The sequence below is a fragment of the Prunus mume genome, linkage group LG1, assembly GCF_029339155.1.
Source record: "Prunus mume cultivar Tortuosa linkage group LG1, ASM2933915v1, whole genome shotgun sequence".
NCBI lineage: Eukaryota > Viridiplantae > Streptophyta > Magnoliopsida > Rosales > Rosaceae > Prunus > Prunus mume.
Genome location: NC_142698.1, coordinates 16,849,307 through 16,874,691, shown reverse-complemented (window position 1 = coordinate 16,874,691; position 25,385 = coordinate 16,849,307). Strand labels below are relative to the sequence as shown.

The 25,385-nt window shown below is 38.0% G+C and overlaps 5 protein-coding genes across 12 annotated transcripts; 1 reads left to right on the top strand and 4 right to left on the bottom strand.

Annotated features, from left to right (window-relative positions):
• Window positions 1-1,246: 1,246 nt before the first annotated feature.
• Window positions 1,247-2,673, bottom strand: LOC103344486 (C2H2 and C2HC zinc fingers superfamily protein). Its single transcript, XM_008248065.3, has 5 exons — window positions 2,441-2,673; window positions 2,247-2,308; window positions 1,910-1,991; window positions 1,723-1,791; window positions 1,247-1,619 (listed from the first exon to the last, which is right to left on the bottom strand). Exons 1-5 carry the CDS (start codon window positions 2,568-2,570, stop codon window positions 1,510-1,512), a joined length of 453 nt encoding a protein of 150 aa, XP_008246287.2. The 5' UTR covers window positions 2,571-2,673; the 3' UTR covers window positions 1,247-1,509.
• A 583-nt stretch (window positions 2,674-3,256) lies between these two features.
• LOC103344487 (shaggy-related kinase 11) lies at window positions 3,257-7,266 on the bottom strand. 3 transcript variants are annotated; one of them, XM_008248066.3, is made up of 13 exons: window positions 7,054-7,266; window positions 6,192-6,367; window positions 5,981-6,073; window positions 5,806-5,865; window positions 5,429-5,701; window positions 5,031-5,105; window positions 4,808-4,864; window positions 4,578-4,718; window positions 4,447-4,497; window positions 4,159-4,254; window positions 3,996-4,079; window positions 3,705-3,807; window positions 3,257-3,612 (listed from the first exon to the last, which is right to left on the bottom strand). In XM_008248066.3, the coding sequence occupies exons 2-13, from the start codon at window positions 6,303-6,305 to the stop codon at window positions 3,527-3,529; spliced, it is 1,233 nt and encodes a 410-aa protein (XP_008246288.1). In that variant the 5' UTR covers window positions 6,306-6,367; window positions 7,054-7,266; the 3' UTR covers window positions 3,257-3,526. The 3 variants fall into 3 exon arrangements, with proteins under 3 accessions (XP_008246288.1, XP_008246290.1, XP_008246289.1); XM_008248068.3 differs by having other exon boundaries at window positions 6,192-6,343; window positions 7,054-7,262; XM_008248067.3 differs by having other exon boundaries at window positions 6,192-6,364; window positions 7,054-7,246.
• Window positions 7,267-8,057: 791 nt separating this feature from the next.
• On the bottom strand, window positions 8,058-11,777 carry LOC103344488 (RNA polymerase II subunit B1 CTD phosphatase RPAP2-like protein). 2 transcript variants are annotated; one of them, XR_016124414.1, is made up of 6 exons: window positions 11,009-11,777; window positions 10,074-10,829; window positions 9,782-9,972; window positions 9,418-9,681; window positions 8,840-9,023; window positions 8,058-8,571 (listed from the first exon to the last, which is right to left on the bottom strand). XR_016124414.1 is itself a non-coding variant. In XM_008248069.2 (6 exons), the coding sequence occupies exons 1-6, from the start codon at window positions 11,667-11,669 to the stop codon at window positions 8,467-8,469; spliced, it is 2,136 nt and encodes a 711-aa protein (XP_008246291.2). In that variant the 5' UTR covers window positions 11,670-11,774; the 3' UTR covers window positions 8,058-8,466. The 2 variants fall into 2 exon arrangements, 1 of the variants encoding a protein (XP_008246291.2); XM_008248069.2 differs by having other exon boundaries at window positions 8,840-8,998; window positions 11,009-11,774.
• An 875-nt stretch (window positions 11,778-12,652) lies between these two features.
• Window positions 12,653-20,015, bottom strand: ERMO2 (Sec23/Sec24 protein transport family protein). Of its 5 annotated transcripts, none has more exons than XM_008248070.2 (14): window positions 19,885-20,015; window positions 17,763-18,947; window positions 17,541-17,679; window positions 16,867-17,057; window positions 16,233-16,340; window positions 15,930-16,133; window positions 15,506-15,737; window positions 15,044-15,193; window positions 14,780-14,936; window positions 14,325-14,452; window positions 13,919-14,241; window positions 13,651-13,839; window positions 13,197-13,437; window positions 12,653-13,099 (listed from the first exon to the last, which is right to left on the bottom strand). In XM_008248070.2, exons 2-13 carry the CDS (start codon window positions 18,882-18,884, stop codon window positions 13,204-13,206), a joined length of 3,177 nt encoding a protein of 1,058 aa, XP_008246292.1. In that variant the 5' UTR covers window positions 18,885-18,947; window positions 19,885-20,015; the 3' UTR covers window positions 12,653-13,099; window positions 13,197-13,203. The 5 variants fall into 5 exon arrangements, with proteins under 5 accessions (XP_008246292.1, XP_008246293.1, XP_016651888.1 ...); XM_008248071.2 differs by having other exon boundaries at window positions 17,763-18,941; window positions 19,885-19,992; XM_016796402.2 differs by having other exon boundaries at window positions 17,763-18,944; window positions 19,885-19,976.
• Window positions 20,016-20,620: 605 nt separating this feature from the next.
• LOC103344491 (FACT complex subunit SPT16-like) lies at window positions 20,621-25,196 on the top strand. Its single transcript, XM_089050348.1, is given in 4 exon segments — window positions 20,621-20,841; window positions 21,107-21,197; window positions 21,735-23,764; window positions 23,767-25,196. Coding segments are annotated over 2 exon segments (3,225 nt in total). The 5' UTR covers window positions 20,621-20,841; window positions 21,107-21,197; window positions 21,735-21,804; the 3' UTR covers window positions 25,032-25,196.
• The last annotated feature ends 189 nt before the right edge of the window (window positions 25,197-25,385 follow it).

The window sequence follows — 25,385 nt, the reverse complement described above, 5'->3', positions numbered from 1 at the left end:
AATAGCTTGCATTAAATTTGTGGTCGACAATAATTTACTAAAAATATATATATATATTTTGGTTCGTTGCCACTGAATGATAGGCAAAAGTCAGTCATACGTCACCAAAGCCCTTTCCACAACATCTTAATGTAACGGTCGATCAAATACAACTAAAATAGGTTCAATGTTTCAATGGTATGCCACCGAATTTTCCTATCGTGTTCGGTACTGGTGTGCACGTAACCAGAGACTACCGTGCAACCCTAAACTTTAAAAACACCAAAAAAAATAAACTCATACCTCATTCGAAGCCTCCCTAACTTCAGTCTCAGCCTTCATGAATAAATACTAGACATGTTTTCACCAATATAAGCGTATAAACCTTGTTAGGGTTGTAGGAACATGATGGTTTGAGAAAAAAGTCTAACTAGGGTTGCAGGAATGTATGTGTGGTGTAGTGAGCAAATTTAATTTTTATTTTAAATTTTGTTGTCCTTAACCATAATTATGTACAAGGGTAAAATAGGTTATTCATGTTTTAAATTAGTACATGGTGAAAAGAACAAATAATGGGGTGCAAATAAATCACCCTAAATTATATGAAATTATGAGCACGCACACACATATATATTTATACATTTAAATAACTAGTAACATGATAATTAATTTAATGCATGTGCCAACATTAATATAATTAATTACCTAGAAGTTGAAACACAAGCTTGGACTTACAAGGCCCTATGAAAATGATGAGTTGTATCATGAACGAAAATTTCTAAGGAACAAGAAATACATGTGTTGTACAGCAGATGAAGTGCTGATTTGATCTTGGCAACCAGCGTTCTAAGTGTTCTTGAAAGCTTGAGTGTCGTCTTTCACACCATTTCCCACAGCACCAAATGACAACACATTGTAAACCTGCATCTCGAGGGAAATGTGGTTGTGGAGACTTTGATTTTTTATAAGATCGACTCTTAGGGTAGCCGGCCGGTGTCAAAGGTAGTGGCAAATTTTTGGGTGCATAATATGGTGGCCGTGACCAATTTGATTTTCGAGATGCTATGTGCAAATGTTTGTGTTTTGTGGAACCATAGTGTTTATTTTGAAACAAAAATATGGCAAACACTACAAGCACAACAAATAGCAGGGTGAGAAAAGTAGAGAGTTTAGGGTTTAGCATTCTCTAAATATTATTTGACATTCCAAAAGTTCAGAGCATAAACAGTCGGACAATTCAGACAAAACAAGCAGCTTGCCATCCATGTGAGTGAAAAATGAACTTTATAGCACAAGACACAACACATTCTCTTTAGTAGAAGAATTATATGAAGGAAATGTTTTAGTCAATACTATAAACCACAAGCTACAAGCCTACAAGCCTTGATGACAATCCATATCCCATCATACAACTTTACTAGTAACATGTTACATGTCAACTAGATCAAACGAAAGAAATCAGGAACTAGATAAGGATCTGTATCGGTAGCACAAGCACTAGATAAATGGCGTCCGAAAGACATAGAGGACTTATCCCCAGTCCACAAAAGGAAGCAGCGGATATCCACCCTCTGAAGGAGGCATTAGAGATGGAGGTAGATTGCCCCATGACATTCCCATGCTATCTCTGACCACCACATCTGTGAATCAAAATGAAGAAATAAATTCTGTTAAAAACAAAAACGAAGACAGCAATGGTCACCTACCGTCTCAAGTCTAAAGCAACATATCATTTCAAGTTACCTGGCAAAGAGCTGCCCCCAACCAACTGGTTCTCTTGAAAAGTTGAAGACTGATTATTATCAATCAAACCTGTCAACACATTCCAACTCTTTAATTAGATACTGAAAACATATTTAATTCCTTCTCCCTCACATTAAGGAAAAAAAAAAACACAAGGGGCATTGTTTTCAATTTCAGGTATCTTTACCTGGTGCCCCTTGAGTAACCATATTCTGCTGATTGTTCTTGGGATGAAGATATCTACAAGAATCCCCGTATGGGCAAAATCCCTACAATCCATGCCAAAGAAAAAGAAATTGACAATAAACAAGAAACCAAAACATATAAATCCAAAGCCAAAATCAATTCTAAACCAAGTATCAAAGCAAACTCTGCCTCCAACACATTATTCAACAGAGTCAACACCTGACCAAATTAATTGGGTTGATTAAAGAAAAAATCAAAATCTGGATCCAACCCATTATAGTAGAAGTAGTGAAATCACTTGGGTAATCAATGAAAATGCGATAAGGAGAAAGCAATACCGTTTTGACAAAGCGGTTGCAAACCCCTTTTGTCAAGCTCTCCGTATAAGCATGACTGGGATCTGCAATCAACGGCAAACAGAGTTGTGATTATACATAGAAATGCATAGAGGGATGCTTGGTAGCTGAGAAAGCAAAGGAAAATGACTTAAAGAAAAGCTCAAAAGCAGAAGATAATGGTTGTATTTATGTACCTTTGAAGGAGTCGTACCATTGAGCTTTGGCTCTGAGGTGTTGGAGACCTTGAAGATGGCGTCGCCTCGCGGATGGGGTGTCTTGGAATTCCTTGTCACAGTATTCGCAGTAATACTTCCCCAACGGCATTGCAACTCTCTCTTTCTTTCTATCGAATTCGAGGTTTCTAACTATTTATAGGTTTTGGGCCTTTCGGCTGACAGAAAAAATTTCTTTTTGGTCCACAGAGTTCTTCAGTTTTAACCGTTTACTGTGATCAGTGGATTTAGTAAACTTTTTTTTTTTCCTTGGAAGAAATCCTGCTTGCTGTAAATGGTAGAGATAAAAAACACAAAATTAATATGAAACATTGAAGCTTTCTTTGTTTTTTCGAGTTTAATTGGTGACCCAGAAACAGAAAAAAAACAAAAGCAAAAACGAAAAAGTTCAGTTAAATTTGTAGGGGTTTTTTTTTTTTGTACAAGCGATATTAAAGGAGGGGGAAGTTGATTTTTCTTCCTTGATGTAAAAGCTTCGTTGGCATTACCCACTTAGATGACCATATAAGCCATATTGACGCAAATTCCGGCTCATCACTTCGATGGAATCAAGAAAACCAATACTTGGATTGGAAGGTTTATTGTTGAGAATATCCATCACTTTGACAGAATTGTCTAAAAATAGCATAGGCTGAGGTTGACACATATGATTTCAACTCAGAATCTATGGGAATTGCTTTTTTCCTAGTACAATGAGAGGAAAGTAGCCTTCAATAAACTATCTGCCAAACAACTAGATTACATTGGAAATACGAAACCAGAGAACATTGGTCTGTCTTCTAGAAATACAAATACAGATAAACATTTAGATAAATGCTGCAGTTTGTCTTCTATGTGATGTTACAATCTGGGGATACAGGGATAAGGCAATCATAATACCCATTGAGGTTTGGACAATACAAGATTCAAGAGAATACATCTAAATCTGCTATTACAAAACAAGGTCATACATTGAGGTACATTAAATATAATGGAGACAAATAGCAGGCCAGGAGAACACATAGCTTCCATATGGGACCATACTTGAGGTTTCTCACATCTCAGAAACTAATCAGATGCCAAGAACGGGGCTTGCTTTCTCGCATGCTCTGGGATTAATTTCATCAAAATCTCCACAGGCACCCCCTTTAATTCTGATTGATAAACCAAGAGTAAGAACTTTGATACAAAGCTTAGCGGAAAAAAAAAAAGAAAAAAGAAATTGTCTCTCAGAACAGCATCATACCATGAGATTTAAAGTTAAATAAAGGTGGAAGGAAACGTCCATTCGGCAGGCGGGTGTTCAGGTCACGAAGCTCATCAAAAAAGGGGTGGGTCAAGGCATCCAGCTGCGTTAGAAACAGAAACAATGGTTGAAAAATTAACAAAATGAAGATAATGGGAATATAAAAAATTAACTGAATTTTCTATTACTAACACATAATGAAATTTTCTTAATGGAGTTTTGTAAAAAGAAAAAAGGGGGAAAATTGGAAAGAATGAACAATGTGGACATTAAAAAAACTCCTGTACTCACAGCTGTGCACCGCAAGTTAGGAGAGTATTGCAGCAGTCTTGAAACCAGATCAACAGCTTCTGGAGGCATACGCTTGTGGAATATCTAAGGAAATAACAGATATCAATATGCTGTCTGGTTTAAGAAATATAAAATAATACATTAATATCTTCCTTCATAATACCTTGTGCCACGGGTGAGCTTTGATTTGAGGGAACTTGAACTCTGTATAGTTAGGATTCATGCATTTGATTTCCTCCCTTGTTGGAGTGCCCAAAACCTACCAAGAGAAAACGCAAGAAGTGAATCACCACACGATAAAAGATTGAAGTTCAAGATGCCATATTTTCACCAAGTACAGAGAGTAATGCATGTCCAATGCAAGCATCTAAACAATCCTTTTATCCCTATTCATTGATATCTAAGATTAAATATGAAACTTATACTGAACTGATAAAGATGTTAAAATTACCTTGATAATCTCCACAAGCTGGTCAACTCCACTCTCACCGGGAAACAGAGGCTGATGCAATAGAAAATTCCTTTCTATTAGAATTGTACAAAACATATATTTCAGAAAATGCAATAGAGCAAAGCATGTACCTGTCCAAGCAATAGCTCAGCAAGAACACATCCAACAGACCAGACATCAATAGCTGTAGTATACTCAGTTGCTCCAAATATGAGTTCTGGTGCTCTATAGTATCTAGAGCAGATATAAGATATATTTGGCTCTCCTTTTACCTGTTCAATAATAATACAGTATAAGAATATACGCCAATGAAGCAAAGGCCAATATGAGTATAATTGGAAGAAAAGGACAACAAGCATACCAAAACTTTTGCGCTTCCAAAGTCACACAATTTTACTTGGTGGGTATGCGGATTCACCTGCAAAAAATATGAACCAAATTTCAAACCTTTGCTGTTTTATTTACTCCATAACCACTCCCATCCCTCCACACACACACACACAGAGGAAGGCAGTGCTGCACACAACTATATGGTTAACTACATATTAATAGGCATATAGGGATAAGAGAATCAAAGTACATACCAGAAGATTTTGAGGCTTAATGTCCCGATGGCACACTCCAATGCAGCGGTGAATGTAGGATAATGCCCTAAAGATCTGCCAAATATGGATGAAATGAGGCAAATCTCAGCTAACCAACACATAAACACTCAAGGGCAGGGAACAAACAACATGCTTTGAGGCACAATTCTAAGACTCAATTAGCCTAAGCCTTGGACTCATGGAGTAAGACCTTAGTCTAACAGTTGAATTCTTAATCTATATTTAAAGTATACAGCATACTGCTCAATTGATGTAAAATTGTCTTCTAAAAGGGAAAAAGTGTTGAAACAAAGAAAACACCACCGTATTCTTCAAATGCAACTTACACAAAGGAAAAAAGAAAAGGCACACATGAAATTCTTTCATTGACATCATACCTGGTATGTGTAGAGTTTAACATATATCAGAGGCATCCGTTGGTTCAACTTGTTATAGTGTTTAATTACACGATGAACCGTTTCAGGAACATACTCAAGTACCAGGTTAAGATAAAGTTCATCCTTTTCCGTCGTTGAAAAGAAGCAATGCTTCAAAGAAACAACATTTGGGTGGTCAAGAAGACGCATGGTTTGCAGCTCACGGTTCTTGTACCTCTTGTCTTGCAGAACCTTCTTTATGGCCACAGTTTCACCAGTCTCTAAGCACTTTGCCTGTACACATAAAAAATTAGAATTCAACAACAGAAAACTGCTACTGATTTGAAAGGCCGTACATTTTCAACAGTGAATTGTAAAGCAAAAGACTATAATCTTACTTGGAACACAACTCCAAATGATCCATGCCCGACAACACGCTCAGCCATGTAACTAATTGTCTAATATTACAAAAGATACAACACTCCGTTAGAGTTGCAATTAAATGAACTGGGGAAAGAAAATATCAGTGTCTACATCAACTGGAGACTAATGTGCACAGGAGAAACAATATACCTGCTTTGGCTGGCCATTTCTACCACCAATAGTTGTCACGATTATATGGCCAGTCTCTGTTCCGTTACCATCAACGACTGTGGCTTCCATTTCCTGCATCAGTGAGGCAGACCATGACCATTCAATAGCAGACACTTAATAATCCAAAAACTAAAAAATAAACTGCAAGGAGAAAAAACTATGATAAACACATAACCAATGGCTTACATACTTTGTCATCCCTAATTTTCATGTCATTCAACTCCTCTGGCAACTTATCCACACCAACAGCATGACCACTGGGTTCTCTCAGACCTGAAGTAGGTGCTACACCCACTGAAGCCATTCGTTGCAAACCTTTTCTGCTCTCTTTATTGTTTTTCCCTGATTAAACCAACCATCAACCTACTGCAATCAATTAAGCAGTGATAATTAAAATTGCGACTATGAAACTGCAATATGTACAATCTGAGTAGCATTTCTTTACCCATTATCCACAATCCATACTAAGAGCTACGTAAAGTTTTATGAAATATAGAAAATAGGAAATTTGTAGCCGATCAACTCAGCTTAGCTGAAAATTAAACTCATATTTACCAGAAAATAGATAAATACAGGAAGAAATCAAAATTTGTAAACCAAAGGCCACAACGGGAATTTTATGTACAGCACAAAAAAGAACAATAAATGAATCCCACAAATGAGATGAAGCAAATAAAAGGCAAGTCTTTGACCTTCTATACATACCCATAAACATATTAACATGAAACCCGAGATCCAACAATTAAAGCCAAACAATACAACCCAAAATTCACACAAGAATAACCAATGAACTACCTAAATATCCAGTCATAATCATTCTCTCCCTACCCCACACACACACACACACACACACAAACATTTATTTATAAATAATAATAAAAATAGAGAAAAGGGGAGTTCAGACACTTAATCCTGAATACCAAAACAAGCCGATCCAAATACCCAAAACGAAACCAACAAAAACCACCAAATATATCACAGAAAAAACCCAAAAAAGGAAAGAAAAAAAAAGGAGCTTTATAGGAGAAGATACTCAGAGGAAAAAATTGTACCGATTAAGCAATAATTGGCGAAGCTCAAGGCGGGATCATCTGAAAAACTAAGCCCGTCTTGTAGAATCAGAGGCGCAGATCCATGATCAGAGAGGATCTAGGTCTGTTTCCTCTTTTGGATTTGTGTGTTTGTGTGTTTTGTTTATTTTTGCTTTTTTTGTGTGGTGGTGCTGTGATGCGCTGGGGACAGTCAAAGAAGGACCCTTTCTTATTGGCTCAATATTTTTGAAGTTATTAATAATTTATTTAAATTAAATATTAATACAGTTTTTAAAATAAGAAATATAAAATCTCATAAATAAGAAGCCTGTGCCTTGCTTTTTTGACCATTCAAACTTTCTTTTAAATTTCTTCTTTTTTTAGTTTTTTTTTAATACATAAGATAAATAATTGAACACAAGACTTCAACTGTAAGGATAAATACTCGTAACTACTTCATACAAAAATATTAAAAAGCTCTTCAACTCTCTCTTATTTTTTTTTTTTTATACTATTGATAGTTTAAATTAATATAATCTATCAAAAGAAACTCCAACTCAAATATAAGAGAACGAACTCAATGCCCTGGCTAACTGAACTCACACACAATTTTAAAAAGACAGGAAAGTAACAAATTGTAAAAGCTATTGATTTTGGCACCTTTTGCATAAGGGCACCCACATTTTCACAAGCCGGTTTTGCTTCACATTAATCAATTACTTTTTGTTCTATAAAAAAATTATATATATTACTTTTTGGCATAACAGAAAGAAATAAAACATAAAAGGTCCAAATCCCAGAAAAATTCTACCCTATTTTTTATCAGACAGACCTAACGCCGGATAACGTCTTTTTTGGGTGGGCATATCTGTCTTTCTGTGGAGGGTGCCCTTGTTGTCAAGGAGGAGCGCCCAGAGTGAAAATCCAACATGCGAATATGCCACAACAACTTTTGCCGCTAAAAGAAGAGGCCTAACCTTAAGCAGATCTCATGAATTGATAACCACTCATAATAACAACCAAAATTTCCAACTTTCAGACCAACAACGTGTCTGAATCTGAAACAAAGACATTAATTGGATGCCTAATAGTCAAACTTAATGAACAAATCAAGACTAACAAGATTGTGGCTAGCACAAAGTCGTGCTGTCATATTAACTCCTTATCCTAATCCATCAACAATTTGACCCACAATAATGACACATTTAAATAATTCAGTATGTAAAAATCTCTCAGTTTTATACATTTTTGTTCCTTTGAATATTCAGAAAACATGTACAAAGCTTCAGACTTCCAAGTCTTTCTTTTGGCTGCAAGAGACATGTACAAAGCTCTAGACTTTAAGTCTTTCTTCTGGCTGCAAGTGTAGCGACGGCTTCAGGCCTCGTATATGGCATGTAGGCTGACACCGTTTGAAGTCAACGTTCCTTGGCATTAGGCACCACTCTGAGCTGAGAATTGGGGTGCTCGGCCAAGGGGTATTATGAGATCCTTCATAAGCTCGTACTGTTCTGCACTTATCTGGGTGTTCTCCAGCACCTATTTAGCCAACACCAAAATTGCAAGTACAGCTTAAGGTTTTTGTTTAAAAAGCCCCTGACTATCCAGTATATAAAATTCAAAATCCGAAATTTAGTATGTTAATTACTGAACAACATGATCATCAGCATTAACATCATTATTAATTTATCATTAGTCTATGCATCCTTACATTTAGCCGATAAGAAAATCTAAGACAGCTTACCTCCATCTAATTCTCATTGTAAACAAATAAGTTAATGAGAAAGAAAAGAGTGTTCAGCCTCACCTTGTAAAACAGCATCCTTCTATTTGTCATGTGAGGTGTGAGTGCAGGGATCCTACAAACAGAGAGACCCTCGAGGAAAAGAAGAACAATCACTTGCCACTGTTTCATTCTGAATGCTGGTATCGCATCAATAAAGGACATTGTATTTAACATGCGGCCCTGTACAGAAACCTCTCAGTGACAGCTTCCAAACAATAAATAATTCAATTAAATAGGTTCATAACAGAATCATGATACTAAACAATGAATTATGTTTATACAAAATTAAAAACAAGTTATCATAATCATGTCACACTGAAATCACAGGTGTGAAAACAACCAACATAGCAATCATTATGCACATGTCAATGCATTATGATAACCCTGGTTTATCTCACATCAAGAGCCACCATAAATAAGGGAAAGCATGATACTAACATATATTTTCAATTGCGGGTTATAAAAAGGATGCTACTAGAATTCTATACAGCAGATCAGCATCTTTTATATTTGACTAGAAGGGGCAAACTAATGAAAGTCCGTTCATATGATATTTCATCACAATTTAAACAAAACACAAAAAGATTCAAAATCAATACCATTCCTTGCTCTAAACTAGATATTGGTGTTGGAAGCCTGAGTTCAGAAACAACTCCTGGTAGAGCCCGAGCAAAAGATTCGTCCAGAGTTTTCTTGATTTCAGAAGAGCGACCACCAGCCAAGACAATCTTAGGAGGATATTCTCTCCCATTAACTGAGAGAAATTCTTCATGAAAACTTTCATCCCTCCCGTATATATACGCTAATGTAGAAGATGTTATCCATGTAAAGAGTGAATTCCACATTGTTGCAAAAGGTGATAACTGAAATATATGAAAGGTTGCATATTATCAGAGAAATAGCCTGACAATGATATTAAATCAACCCACCCCCCTCTAAAAGTAAAAAGAAATGCACTCTTACGGTTAAGCTGAAACCCTCTGGTGGAGCATCAAACCATGAATCCTCAGGGTCAAACAAATCCGAACATGGAATTCCAGGCTTTCTTGGCCACAGAGGAGCTTGTTCTGGTTCAAGCATATCAACATCCTCAGTAGGCTCCTCTTCATCCAAACCATCTGGACGTGGCAATATAATAATTCCAGCTCCTGAAACTGATATTTGAAAGGACACATAGAAAGAAACACTATTACATATCAAATTCAACAAGTGTAATTTATTACCTATTATACACTTAAACCATACAGTGACATACCAGCACCACTGACATCAGATTCTCCAGATGCAACAGCTTCTGCTGCCTGGCTCAATGCCATGGCACAGGCTTCTGCTGATTCCAAAATCTCATTTTCTTGCAAGTCCAAACTCCCTAAAACATCAGCATCTTGCACTTCTCTAACCTCGCAAATATTTTTACTCTTCGTGCTATCAATCTTCTCATCAAACCAGGTATTAGAGCAACCAACTTTATTTTCCACTGAAGGTTTGTGCATACTGCTAAATGCATCAGAGTATTCCATTATCTGTTCCATCTCTCTCACCTCACAAAGGTTTCTGCTCCCAGTGCTATCAATCGTCTCGTCAGCCCAAGTAACAGAACGATTAAGTTTCTTTGTCCCTGAAGGTTTAAGAGAGGATCTTAGCAAGGCCTCACTTGATTGTTCAGCCTTCTCATCAATGAACTCCTCTTTTTCTTCTTTAGTGCTTCCATTCAAAACAGTTTGTGAAGCATCTGAGGTCGAAGGCACCTCTCGAATGCAAACATCATCTTTCTTGACATTCTTATTTTTCCCCCTTTTTGATTGTCTGGATTTCTTTACAGAATCATTCTTGTTAAGACCAACTTTTCCTTTTGATTCTTTAAACTTGGTTTCAAAATCAGGCTCCCCTACACTTGGCGGGATTTTTGACACACTATATTCATCACTAGTGATTATAGTACTCATGAAATCCATCTCATTAAAAATTATATCCATCCCACTGCTCATCTTCGCATCTTTACCTTTGGACCCTACAATATAACATTCCTGAATCACTTTAACAACATTAACAGAAAACAACAACCACGAAACAGTCGAATTCTAGCAACCTAAGCAAGCACTAGATTAGACTCTTCAACATACATACAATTCAATATGATGAAATTCACAAAAACAACAGACCCCGTATAGAGATTTCAAGCCCACATACCTTCTTTGTTCTTTTTGGAACCCAATGGCTTGGATATCCTCTCTTTCTGTGGAACATAGCCTTCAATAGCATTAGATGGACCAACGGCGCCCAAATCCCCTATATGTGTTTCACTCTCTTCTTCAATCTTCAACCTAGAAATCCCCAAGTCCCCAATACCCGTTTCAACCTTCTCTTCAATCTTCAACTTGGAAATCCCCAAATCCCCAATCTCCCCGAAACCCACTTCACCTTTATCAAAACCTACATCCCCAAAAGCCCTCAAGATCCTTTCAACCTTTCCAAAATCCAAGACATCGCACCTCTCCTCGCTCAAACTCTGAGCAAAAGCCTTGCTTTCGATAACACAGCGTGAGGAGCAATACATGTAGGTCTCGTGGAGGTCGTAGACCTTGTGCTCCTTAAGCGAAATGCGATAGTGACCCTTGCGGGGACGAGAACATTCGGAAGGCAAGGCATTGGAGCAGAGAGGGTAGCCACAGAGGTTGGCTATGGTGCGCTCTGTGACGACGTCATTGTAGTCGGAGCGAGAGATAATAGAGCCAGCCAAGTAAAGGTGGTCTTGGGTCTTGATGCCTTCGAGGAGAGCGAGTTGTAGCTTGTACACTGTGTCTTTCACTGAAATCCGTGGTTGCTGTTGCTCTGGTTGGCCCTTTCCCATTCCACAGAGAGAGGGGCTTGCAGACAGTAATTAGGGTTTTCAGAGATTTGGGTTTAAGGTTTTGAACTCTGAGGAATTTCAAGCTCTCTCCCACTCTCGTTTAGCTAATATTGTTCGAGTCCGCGATTTTTATACTGTTTGGTCAAACCAGGAGTGGTCAAACGGCGGGCATTATTTGGATAAAAAATTAAAAAATTTCCAAACCTCTTTTTTATCATGGTAAATTTATAGAAACATTTTCATAAATTATAAGTTTTGTTCTCCCACATAGTACATTTAATTATTTTATTGATGGTGTATGGCTGGAATTCTAACATTATTAGGCCCAATTGGCCAGGATAGGGACTCAATTTTTGTCCAATTGGCCAGGACAATGAATTCATCTATTTGTCCCAAATTCGAACTTGTATATAAAACCTCTTGCAAAAATATCAAAACCTCCCTTATTTTTCCTCTCTACTTTCTTTTCCCTACTTCTTGCGAAAGACAACTTCGGCATCCGAAGCTTTGATATTCTTGCAGGAGAATGGTGCATAATAGACCAACGGGTTAGTTGAATTGACTCAAGTTTTTGCTGTGCTTCTAAGTGATCGTAGATTTAAACCCGCATGATACAAGATGTGTGAAGTTTTTCCCATCCCCTTTCAAACTATGGCCTAATAAAGAAGATATACATAATAGAAAATAATTAGGTTGGAATTAAATCTTTTATTAAGTCTAGTCATTTTATGATATATACAAATCTATAGGTTAAGAGTTTCAGGGTACATAAACTATAAATTTAACGATCCTTTCTTTGGGGAGGAAACAAAAGGAAAAATATGATATTACCAATATTTTCATTTGAAGCATGAACATTCTTGAAATGGTGGTTTGGGATAAATTTTATCATATCATGTAGAAAATTTTGTGGATAGAAAAAGAGAAATAACCTTTTAAGTATTACGATTAAAATGTTAAATATATCAACAAAATCCAACATCTGACCAGGAAAATAAAATTAAAAAAATAAAATAATCCAACATGTTTTATAAGCATGGTGCACTTATCACACCACCTCTGTCCTCTGGCTAAACAATCACAAGATTGGAGGGGGAAAAATATGGAATATAACAACGCAGGGAAATTGCTAACAAAGTAAAGAAAATGATATCACATACAAAAATTTAATGTGTGTTTCTTCCCAACATGAAGACGGCAAGATAAAGATTATATGACTACTAAAGTACATCTCCTTTGATGATTGCATCCTGCGATGAAGTAACGAATTGTCCAAAAATCTTGCATAGTAACCACCCATTTCTTCAACCCAACCAGCCTCTCGCTCTAGGGCAGGGGATGATCCCATGGGTAAATTCAAATTATTCACCATATTGAACAAAGGCTCCACTACTTTACAGATGAGGCATGCAATTAGCTTAATAAATATCCTGCAACATCGAAATCACTTTCATTTAGCAGTTCAGATAATTTTCTTCGAACCTCCAATCATCAAATAATTACAAAAATTTAACGGGAGAACATTACCTCTATACTATGGATTTTGCTGGACTTGTCGATGTACTTGAATTATCCAATCAACATAACCATTGGTTCCCCCCATCTGGTCCTCAACCAGATTGGCAAGTACAAGATGACCTTCTCGGGGCTGCTCACCTTGTCTTACAAGATGGCACAGCTGATAATAAGAAGCATCACTTTCTCTAAATTTCTTAAGTATCCTCATTAACTTCTTCGACATTTCATTATCGCGCTCACATAGGGTAACCTGATCGCAGCCAAAAAAAATTAAAATGGAAGATCTCTAATATAAATTTAAACATCCATCAAAAGTTGAAAAACAAGACTACGCAGAAATTAATGATGCATGCTTGCACATGGAGGTGAAAGATAATCAAACTCTTTGCCACCCCACCCCTCCTTTTGGACCTCTCATAATACTTTCTTTTTTTAACTTTGTCTTTAAGGGAATTTGTCATACCTTTGATAACTCTGCTGCAAAGTCGGTCCCAAGTAAATTCTTAGCTATATCAGGTGGAAGAACTCTACCAAACCATAGAACATAGCGAAACCCATCATCAAATATGTAAAGGCCTCTGGAATCTAAGCTCTCAGCAACTAGTGGTAACCTATTCTCTATGCTTTGAAAGTCATCAGCCTCAGCATATGCCTGCAAATACAAGAAGCAGAAACAAATTTAATGATGGATAAATGACATCACTCAACTTAAGTTAATGGAATCTTATTACCTTCAAAAGATATTCATCGAGCCGTATCAAACTAGGATATAGGAGCTTCAACAGTTTTTTAACGGGTAGAGTCATCATTGTGTGGCCTGCTGCACAACGTTCATCAAGTGACACGTCTGCATACCCTCCACGAAGAGGTGCTGATTTACAAAGTGCTAATCCATACAAAGGTAAGAACTTCAGAGACTCTGGGTATATCATCTTCCCTCCCAAGCGGTGTTGTACAGCATAGAGATTTCGAAATTCTTTGAGGGCTTTGACAATTCTTAGCTGCAAAGAGTTCCGAGCATCTTCCAACTTATGGGACAAAGTTTTTTCAATTGCTGCACATTATTTCTGAAGAACTTGAGAAAATCGAGATTCACAATATATACTACACCACTAGAATAGAGTTTCAGTTACCTACCTAGCCTGGAAAGCAAGGTGACAATGGCACCTGTATCAGCCTGTCGGTACATCTCTCCCAGATCTGTAACCACCGGTGCAGCAGCTGTATGTACTCTAATACGCCTTTCTCCACAGGATGCAGTGTATCTTTAAAATGTTAAAGACACTTCACAAATTGATAACCTTCACAATACCATTGTGGAATTGCCCCCAAAGCAATTTAAACTAGACAGTCATATATCCAGATCGAGTATAATGAATGAAACAACTTCATTATGTAACCTCAAAAAAGTACTTCGGTTCAGAAGAAGAATATCAGAAGGGGCTGATTTTATAATGGAAATTTAAAGAGATACCAATAGTCATAACAAAAGTAGTGTTCACAACTGACATTGACAGCATGATATGTGAACAATCAAATGATAAACAGGCACCATACAGGCATGTCTATGTATAGTTAAAACTGAAGGATACAGCAAAGCAACTTGGAAATATACTGTCTGAATAGTTAGTAACGTCTCTTCAAGAGATAACTGCATCGCAAATGCTTTATCACAATCTACAGCTGGAAGTGCTAGTAAGTCGGTGGACCTTAGCATAAAGTTCCCATGATAAGATGTAAAGCGGACTCCTAAAAGTATAAACAAGTAACAAAACATTAGCATATTTTCCAACAGACATATAACATATGTATGTGAGCCCAAATGGGGTAGTTCTGGGGAATCATTAATAGCAGACCTTTTCCACATCTTATGCGCATGACTGCTTCCCAAGCAGTTTCCCTAGTAAGGTCTCGGGCTAACTCATGTCTCAACTTCTCTCCATGAATTGTGGATTGAAAATTTGGGTAATAATACACCTGACCCCCGGTATATTTTGCCAGAGTACCTACATTTGGAAGACCAATAGCAGTTATATAGTATACAACTTCTATGCACTCATGACTGAACTTTTTCTGCATAGCACAAGAAGATCATGGGAGAGCATACATTCAACACAATAAGCATCACACCCTGGTATGGGCCTAGCATTAGCTGCTGTATAAAGTTTCAAATATGGAAATTCAGATTCTTTCTTCAAAAATATTAACTATGATGAAAGCTAGGATCTTCTACTGATATTCCTCCGACTTCCAACGTCATCTTGATCTTTGGTTCTATGATAGTGAAAACAGAATAAGATAAAATCACCAATATGTACCTAATGAGGCTATATCAGTGTACTTGTCACTGAAGGCATATACATCTACCCCTATCTGGAACTTGGTAAATTCTGCAGCCATCTGCTTGTAGAAAGGATCCTCTGGTAGTCTCAGTGGATGCTCTTTATCAGTTCCATAGACACGAAGATCATCTCCACGCAACTTCAAGCGGCCAACACCAAGAGATGGCAGTGTATTCTGAAAAATTAACAATTTTCCCCCAAGTTGGCTCTGCAAAAACACACATGTGTGTAGAAGTTAATGCAGAGTAAATGAACAACCAAACTCTTAGAAATGCATAAAGAAGTAACTGAATAGCAAATTACTCGAGAAATACAAAAATTAACACACTACTCTATAATTGATTGAATATTTTAGCCAAAGGCAAAGTTCAAAATGTCACGTGTGAGAAAGCTAACAGACCATAAGCATAAGTGAGGCTTTCAGAGCTGGGCCAAAAGCAGACTCCATATTAACATTGTCTTGAAACATGGACGGCAAGCTATCAAGGAAAGTCTCCACAACATTTCTTGATTCAGATAAATTGACAAGAAGATCATCGGGCAATGGAACAAATACGTCATCCAGATCTGAGACCACCATCATTTGAGGCTGAGTCAGAGAAGACTGCATGCGAAACCCACAGGAACTCAGCACATACGTTGGGAGTTGGATGAAACAGGAAATAATACGCTATGACAACAGGCAGTAACAGAAAGCACATACCTTCATATTATAAAAATGTATTGTGCTGTCAAAAGTTGCAAACCCAATTTGTGTTCTGGGGTAGCCGGGAAGCTCATCCAAACATGACCGTATAGTTTGGGCCACAACCTGCAAAGAGGTAATCAATAAATTTCAACAATTCCAACAGAGAGGTAGACAGGCCTTGAGTAGTAATTAATCAAAGAGATAATAAAATACCATAAATGGAAAGACACAGAACCGGCCATTGGGATTCATACTGTGAAAGTCCTTACATGAATACTTATAAACAAGAAAATTTCAGTAACTCAATCACTCAAGACTTGAGTACTAGTTGCATGCAAACCCTATTCTATCTGTGTCATGTAAGAAAACACGCCAAAAGCTAGGCATCTAAACCAGCCTACTTTATAAAATAAAACCAGACAACATATATGATATTGTTTGTTAACAAGTATGTCGTTTCTTCCTAATCTCAATCAAACCACCTGTGTCATTATACTCTCAGGGGCAACCACGAACAATAGACACAAGCAATACTGGATATCTATGAACCAGACCAGACACAATAGGCCCAAAGGTTCTTTAGTTGTATATTAGTAATATTTCATAAAACAAACAGCTTGTCTGTAAAAGCATTAGAAAAAGTGTATACCTCAATCATACCACTTCTGACTGCTGATATGGAAACATCAATGAGGAAAAAATACAGTGGCGGCATAGGAGGCCGCACCATATATTCAGTTGGAGCAACAAATTCCACGCTACCCTGTGTAAGCTCGGGTCGCTGATCCAAATCAATTCTTCTGCCAGTGGCATCCAAATGAGCAAAGTAATCACCAGGAACTGAACAAGAAAGTAACTACAATTATGATAGTTATTTCCAAAAACCAAACAGCACAACACAGTGATTAAATTTAGTAGACCAAAACAAGCAGTATCCAGCAAGAAAACTTGACCCTGCATTCAGGTAGACCATCTTTAACAAAAATACACCAAAGCTGTTGTCCATTCATCATGATGAATGGACAACAGTTTTGGTGAATGAATATAATAACTTTATTTTGGACTACAGAGCAAGCAGAAGTATTCCATAGATATGTTGCAGGGTACATTGCACAAATACCTATTAGGTAAGTACAACGGACAACAATGAGTAAAATGGAAGGCAAACTCAGCTGCTTAATGTTACCCAACATAGGAATGCAAGAAGTTGATCTTAGATGCATATTGTGTCAACATTTCATCCTTCCACATATGGTACATTTGTTTAGAAAAAATAAGTATAATTTATTCTTTGAGAGAAAGAAGAAGAGCTAGTCCATTTACCATCATTAAGTAGAGCACAGATGTTGCAACGCCACTTTCTTCCAGCATCTGTAAATGTTACATACGGATTCACATATGTCCGACATCTTCTACAGCGAATAATCCCAGCAGAACCGAAATTAACAATTGGAACTTCCTCCTAAGGAGAGAACAAGAAACAAAATAATTACAGTGAATCCAATTTTAAGCAACTGTGATCATTCTGAGTATAGATGCACTAACCCCATCAGGTGGTTCAGCAAGTGGGCAAACAACCGCTCCCAAAGGTAAATGCCACCTTGAAGACAAAGACTGAGAACTTGGTATTGCACTGGTTGTAAGCCGTAGAAATCTAGGATGGCAATTCATGGGGTACATCTGAGCAAGTGATTTTGGCTCCACATCACCACTCAAAGGCCTAGGCAAAGCTTTAGGTTCAAGTCCAGGTTCAATTGTTCCGGGAACAGACCCAATAGATAGTGAGCTGAAGTCTTCCGTCAAGGTTTGGACAGCACCAAGGGGAGGTCCGGAGCCAGGATGTTGCATGTGGTCTCTTGACTGGTAACCTAGTGGAGCTGCACCTGGAGTAGGTGGAGCATAACCTCCTTGGTGAGCAGCAAAAGGGGAAGATACTGCTGGTGGAGCAGCTGCATAGTTTCCTTGATGAGTAAGAAATGGAGACTGGACAGGTGGGGCTTGTGGATCTGCACTAGACTGCTTATGGGCAAATCCAGGAAACGATGCCTGAACATTTGGTGGGGGAGCAGGGAATGACGAATCTGATGGAGACTGAAAAACATTCACACTTGGTGGTGCAGAATTTATGCTTTGAGGTGGAGCTCCCATTGGCACAGAAGGTATCTGCTGCTGCGGTCGTTGAAATGGTGCTTGACCTGCAGGAGGTTGAAATGGCAGTTGGCCTACAGGTGGACCACGTGGAGGGGGTGCTTGCGCTGTTAAAGGATATTGTGGTGTTGGGAAACGGGAGAAAGGTCCAACGGTAGGTGGGACACTTGATGTTGGCGGAGGAGGCACAGATGGATCATTAAACCTAGCTGGTGGGGTTGGCCTAAAAGGAGAGGTTTGTGGTCCAACTGCATACCCAGATGATGAGAAAGGCACATTAGTGTGTGAAGCAACTGGTGGAGTAGGTCTAAATGTAGAGGCATCTGATCCAACCACCGGCCCAGATGATGAAAATGGCGTCTGTTGAGTGACATGTGGAGGAGGTCTAAAACCAGAGGCCTCCTGTCCAACCACAGGACCTGAAGATGAAAAAGGCATCATAGTCTGAGGAGCAGCAGCAAAAGGTGCAGTGGCAGGTCTTGTAGTAAAATTCGGACGACCAGGATTTTCAGTCCCCATAACTTTCGTTACAATCACCTGCTATTTCAGTAGTAGCAATGCTCTCATGACCTATACCTGCTACTACATGCAAGAGAAGAGGTTTGAAATAGCATCCAAGTAGGATTACATGTACTCACAGCATTGGGGTATGGAAACATATAAACACAAAGAGAAGGACATTCAAATTTTTATTTTTTTAATGGAGAGCAAAACAATGGTGAGTGGGATCCATGCATCAAACATAACAAAGAAGTACCAATGGAATAAGCAAATAATGTATTTGAGAATAGATCAAGACCAGAAAATGCATAAGGAGCCCAAGAAAGAATGTCGTCTTGTTTTCATAATCTTACATTTCTAATATTTGACTAGGCCCAAGCACCAATAACATTTCATTTAAGATTTCACTAACAAAGGTCAGTAACCACCCAATTCTAAGTCTTAACCCCTAAGGCCTCACATGATCACAACATAAACAATGCATGATGGATCATGAGATACTATTAGTAATTACCCTATAACCAATTATGAAAACCAAACATGCACCAATGTGTAATCAATTAAGCTCACAACAAAATATTAACATTATGATTTCTAATACTAGGAATCATAACACCATAATCCCAAAAGCTGAAATTACAAAAAAAGACGCGTAATTGAACATGCAATACTTACACAAAGTAGCAGATCTTAATCATCAACAATCGAAATAAGCACTAATAAATCCCAGAGTTTTAGAAATTATCCATGTGGATCAGAGAGGATAAGAAAACGCACATGAAAAATAGAGCCAAATTTGTGCAGTATATGGAAATCGTACGTAAAACCCAAAGGAAATACGAAAGTGAAAGAGACCCAACTGGGATTGGTAGTTGAATCTCAGAATTTTGCAAATACCCACAGCAGGAAAAGGTGAATTCTATTGATGCACCAACAAGAGAGACTCGTTGCGTTGAATTAATCGTAGACGCACATCGAGATTCAGAGAGAGAGAGAGAGAGAGGAAGAGGAAGCTTACCTTTGTTAGAGAGAGAAACAGAGAGTCTAGAGAGAGATTGACAATCAAAGAGAGACGAGAGAGAGAGTGTGACTGGGTTAATATTTTTCGTCGACCTCAACGACGTCGTCCTCTTCTCGTTTAATTTAGTATTCAAATTTGGGCTGGGCCCAATCGGATCTTTACTATTAAGGCCGAAAGTTGTTGGGTTGGGTCAGTCTTCCTTTTCTCTTTTTAATTTTTTTTTTTTAAAAAAAAAACTTTTTCAATTCTAAATAAAATGAAGTTTTGATTTCATAAGTTTTCGAAAAATAGAGCTGTAAATTTTATAATATGAATGAATTAATAACATTACTGATAAGTCATACCGTGTGAATGGAAAATTCCTTCTCATAATTTGTACTATTTATTTTTCCGAATAAACAAAAGTTGTTTTACATTCGAATCCACTCATTGTGAATTTTTTAATTTATTTTAGAGGTAATATACATATATTAAGAAATCGATTTTATCTGTTAAATAAAGAGAATTGTTAGTAGCATCTAAAATAGTTATTATTCGTTCTTTTTTTATTTTATGCAAAAATAATAAGTATTGCATTTTTTTTAAATTCCTTTTATTTTTGGCAAACGACTATGTAAGTAGTGCTGAGGTTGGCAAAAAAAAATTGTAAGTATTGCTGAGGTGGCAATTATTTTGTCCAGCTCAAAATATAAATAGAAAGTAAAAATCAGGTCAAGTGGCTTCCTTTACTTGATAGCTCCATCTTCATCCGTCTCTGTTTCTATCTCTCAATTATTATTAGTTTCTTTCTCAATCTTCTTAATCTTCACCGGATTGATCATCTTAAAACCTCTCATTTCGATCCAAATTTGTCCTTCGGATATTCACAAATCAGCTTTACTTTTCTATTTTGGAATCAGTTTCAGAGACCATATTGACAGAGAAATGCTCCATCGAATTCTTCGCCAGAAGCTGGTAAAGTTTAAATTTCAATCAATTTATTCAACTGGGTTGTGCTTTTTTCTTTCAAAGTATGAAAATTTATTGACCAAGAGCCTGGCTTTAGCTTCATCAATCCCATTATTGTGTTTGAATTCTGCATCGAAAGCTAGTCAATGTGGAATTCAATCAGTTTCTCCATACGGATCTTGTTGGGTTTTTTTCAGATTCTGAAATTTTGGGCAGAAAACTTTAGCAACTTGGCAATGATTTTGTTAATTCATATTTGGTATCAGGTCAGGTATGACGTATCAAACTATCAGGAGCTTCATTTGCGAGAAATGAGAAATTAGTTTGAAACCAGTTTGCCAATTTGTTCGATCTCTCGTAAAGTAAGTGCTTTAAGGAAATTTAATTATTATTTCAATGCTTTTATTTATTGGGTTTGGATGATTAGAAGTTGATTCATATTGATCTTGTTGACTGCTGCAGATAGGGATACTCTGTTTTTGTGTGTCTGATACTCTGTTTCATTCCTGAGAGTTACTAGAAAACAAATCTTAGCATAATTTTTTTATCTTTAGGTGATGCCCATAAGTATAATCTTGAATGTCAATATTAACTGCTGTTTAGGACAAAGAAAAGATCTAAGTTTTATAAGTTTTAGAAGATATGAAAAGGGTGGTAAATAATGTATTATTTCTGATTGCTCTTTGAGCTTAAATTTCAATAGAGATTATAAATTTTGATGCTAAGTTTTGTAGAGTGAGTAATATTTAAATATTTAAATTTTACCCTACTCAAGATGTTGTGTACGATTTGTACTATTTGATACTATACGGCACAAAGCTAAATCAAAGTTTTCAGGTCAACTTTTCACTATATGGAGAGCGAGGCACAAACTGATAAACATTTGTTATTTCTCACAGTTTATGCTGATCAGCATACTCAACTAGCTGAATTTCCAAAATCCTACTATCCATATCTGAAGTTTCTTCAATGGCTGATCATCGAAAAGGTAATGTCAAACCTGCAAATGGGAAGGCATCAGGAACCACCACAGGGAACACCAATTCATATGCCATTGATCTCAATAACTTCAGCAAGCGGTTAAAGCTGTTATATTCACATTGGCGTGAACATAATAGTGATTTATGGGGTGAATCTGATGCACTTGCCATAGCGACTCCTCCAACTTCTGAGGATCTACGGTACCTGAAATCCTCAGCACTGAATATCTGGTTGCTCGGTTATGAATTCCCAGAGACTATTATGGTTTTCACAAAGAAGCAGATCCATGTTTTGTGTAGCCAGAAAAAGGCCTCTCTTCTTGATGTTGTGATAAAGCCTGCAAAAGAGGCTGTTGGTGTTGAAGTTGTTATGCATGTGAAACTCAAAAGCCAGGATGGAACTGGACTAATGGATAGCATATTTCGAGCTGTAAATGCCCAATCGAGCTCTGATGCTCCTGTTGTTGGACACATAGCAAGAGAGGCCCCTGAAGGGAAGCTTTTGGAGACTTGGACTGAGAAGTTGAAGAATGCTAATTTTGAGTTAAGTGATGTGACTAATGGGTTCTCAGACTTGTTTGCTGTCAAAGACCAGATTGAGATCACAAATGTGAAGAAAGCTGCATTCTTGACTTCATCAGTGATGAGGAGTTTTGTGGTACCTAAGGTCGAGAAGGTCATTGATGAGGAAAAGAAAGTTTCCCATTCTTCATTGATGGATGACACGGAAAAGGCCATATTGGAACCTGCAAGAATTAAGGTGAAGCTGAAGGCGGAGAATGTAGATATTTGTTATCCTCCAATTTTTCAAAGTGGAGGAGAATTTGATCTGAAGCCCAGTGCTTCAAGCAACGATGAGAACCTTTGTTATGACTCTACTAGTGTGATTATATGTGCTGTTGGATCACGGTACAACAGCTACTGCTCAAATGTTGCTCGAACCTTTCTGATTGATGCAAATTCTACGCAGAGCAAGGCTTATGAGGTTCTTCTCAAAGCTCAAGAAGCTGCAATTAGTAAATTAAAATCTGGGAATAAGTTAAGTGCTGCATACCAAGCTGCACTCTTAGTAGTTGAAAAGGAGGCTCCAGAGCTGGCTGCAAACTTGACTAAAACTGCCGGAACTGGAATTGGCCTTGAGTTTCGTGAGTCAGGGCTTAATCTTAATGCCAAGAATGATCGAATTTTGAGGCCGGGCATGGTTTTCAATGTTTCTCTTGGTTTTCAAAACTTGCAGGCGCAGACAAAAGACCCAAAGACCCAAATATTTTCACTCTTATTAGCAGATACAGTTATTGTTGGTAAAGAGACCCCAGAAGTATTGACTCATTCAAGCTCTAAAGCTGTAAAGGATGTGGCATACTCATTCAATGATGATGATGATGAAGTAGAAGAGCGGGCGAAACCTAAAGCTGAAAGTAAAGGTGCTGGGAGGAGTGCCATGAGTAAGGCCACACTTAGGTCAGATAACCATGAAATGTCAAAAGAAGAGCTACGAAGGCAGCACCAAGCTGAACTTGCCCGCCAAAAGAATGAAGAAACTGCTAGGAGGCTTGCGGGTGGGGGTTCTGCATCAATGGATAGTCGTGGTGCTGGGAAGACAATTGGTGATCTGATCGCGTATAAGAATGTCAATGATTTTCCTCCTCCAAGAGAGTTGATGATTCAAGTTGACCAGAAGAATGAAGCCATCCTCTTGCCCATTTATGGAAACATGGTTCCTTTTCACGTGGCAACTGTGAAGAGTGTTTCCAGCCAGCAGGACAGTAACCGGAATTGCTACATCCGTATAATCTTTAATGTACCTGGCACCCCATTTAGTCCTCATGATGCAAACTCCCTGAAGTTTCAAGGGTCAATTTATTTAAAGGAAGTTTCATTCCGTTCTAAGGATCCTAGGCATATAAGCGAAGTAGTACAGCTAATTAAAACCCTTCGCCGGCAGGTTGCCTCAGGGAATCTGAAAGAGCTGAAAGGGCAACTTTAGTTACGCAAGAGAAGCTGCAAATTGCAGGAGCCAAATTCAAGCCAAAAAGATTGCCTGATCTATGGATTCGTCCCGTTTTTGGTGGTCGTGGAAGAAAGCTCACTGGATCTTTGGAAGCCCACGCAAATGGGTTCCGGTATTCTACTTCAAGGCCTGATGAACGTGTGGATGTTATGTTTAGCAATATCAAACATGCATTCTTCCAGCCAGCTGAGAAGGAAATGATTACCCTGCTGCACTTTCATCTTCACAATCATATTATGGTAGGAAACAAAAAGACTAAGGACGTGCAATTTTATGCGGAGGTGATGGATGTAGTTCAGACACTGGGAGGTGGAAAGAGGTCTGCATATGATCCTGATGAGATTGAGGAAGAGCAGCGTGAGAGAGAACGAAAGAACAAAATTAATATGGAGTTCCAGAACTTTGTGAACCGAGTAAATGATTCATGGGGGCAGCCCCCATTCAAATCGCTTGACCTTGAGTTTGATCAGCCCCTTAGAGAGCTTGGCTTCCATGGAGTACCTCATAAAGCCTCAGCTTTCATTGTCCCAACTTCGAGCTGTCTGGTTGAGCTGATAGAGACACCATTTGTGGTAATTACTCTAAGTGAGATTGAAATAGTAAACCTTGAGAGAGTTGGTCTTGGGCAAAAGAACTTTGATTTGACTATTGTTTTCAAGGACTTCAAGCGAGATGTATTTAGAATTGATTCCATTCCTTCAACATCACTAGATGGCATTAAGGAGTGGTTAGACACAACTGATCTCAAGTATTATGAGAGTAGGTTGAATCTCAACTGGCGTCCTATACTGAAAACCATCACTGACGACCCTGAGAAGTTCATAGAGGATGGTGGATGGGAATTCTTAAATATGGAAGTTAGTGATTCAGATTCCGACAATTCTCAAGAGTCTGACCATGGATATGTGCCTTCAGATATACAGTCAGATTCAGGTTCGGAGGATGAGGATGATGACAGCGAGTCATTGGTGGAGTCCGAGGATGATGAGGAAGAAGAGTCGGGAGAAGACTCAGAAGAGGAAGAAGGAAAGACTTGGGAAGAGTTGGAGAGAGAAGCAAGTTATGCAGACAGGGAAAAGGGGAATGACTCAGACAGCGAAGAGGAGAGGGCAAGAAGGAAGGTTAAGGCCTTTGGAAAGGCTCGGGCACCTCCTGACAAGAGAAATCATGGTGGCAGCCTTCCCAAGAGGCCCAAATTTAGGTGACAGTTGTCTGCTTTTGTCTTCTGTTTCTTTAACTTACGCAGCAGCTTGAGCAACAGAATTAGATTTGAGTTGTATAACTCCAGTATTAGGGGTGTTCCATTTTGAAGATGTTAAGCAAGTAGAGTAATGAGTTAACAAAAAAAAAGTCAAAATGGGTTTTTTTTCTCTCTGTTCCTTCTGCGTGTTAAAACAAACGTTTTTTTTTTCTGGTAAGATGTTAGGAAAGAACAAAATTAAAGGGTTTTACATATATCCTTTTACCATACCTTGGTTTCACTCACTGATGTTGGTTGCTATATGATTCCTCTGGTGAATTTTGTTTTTGGTAATGTGATACTTGCAGGTGAAGATGCG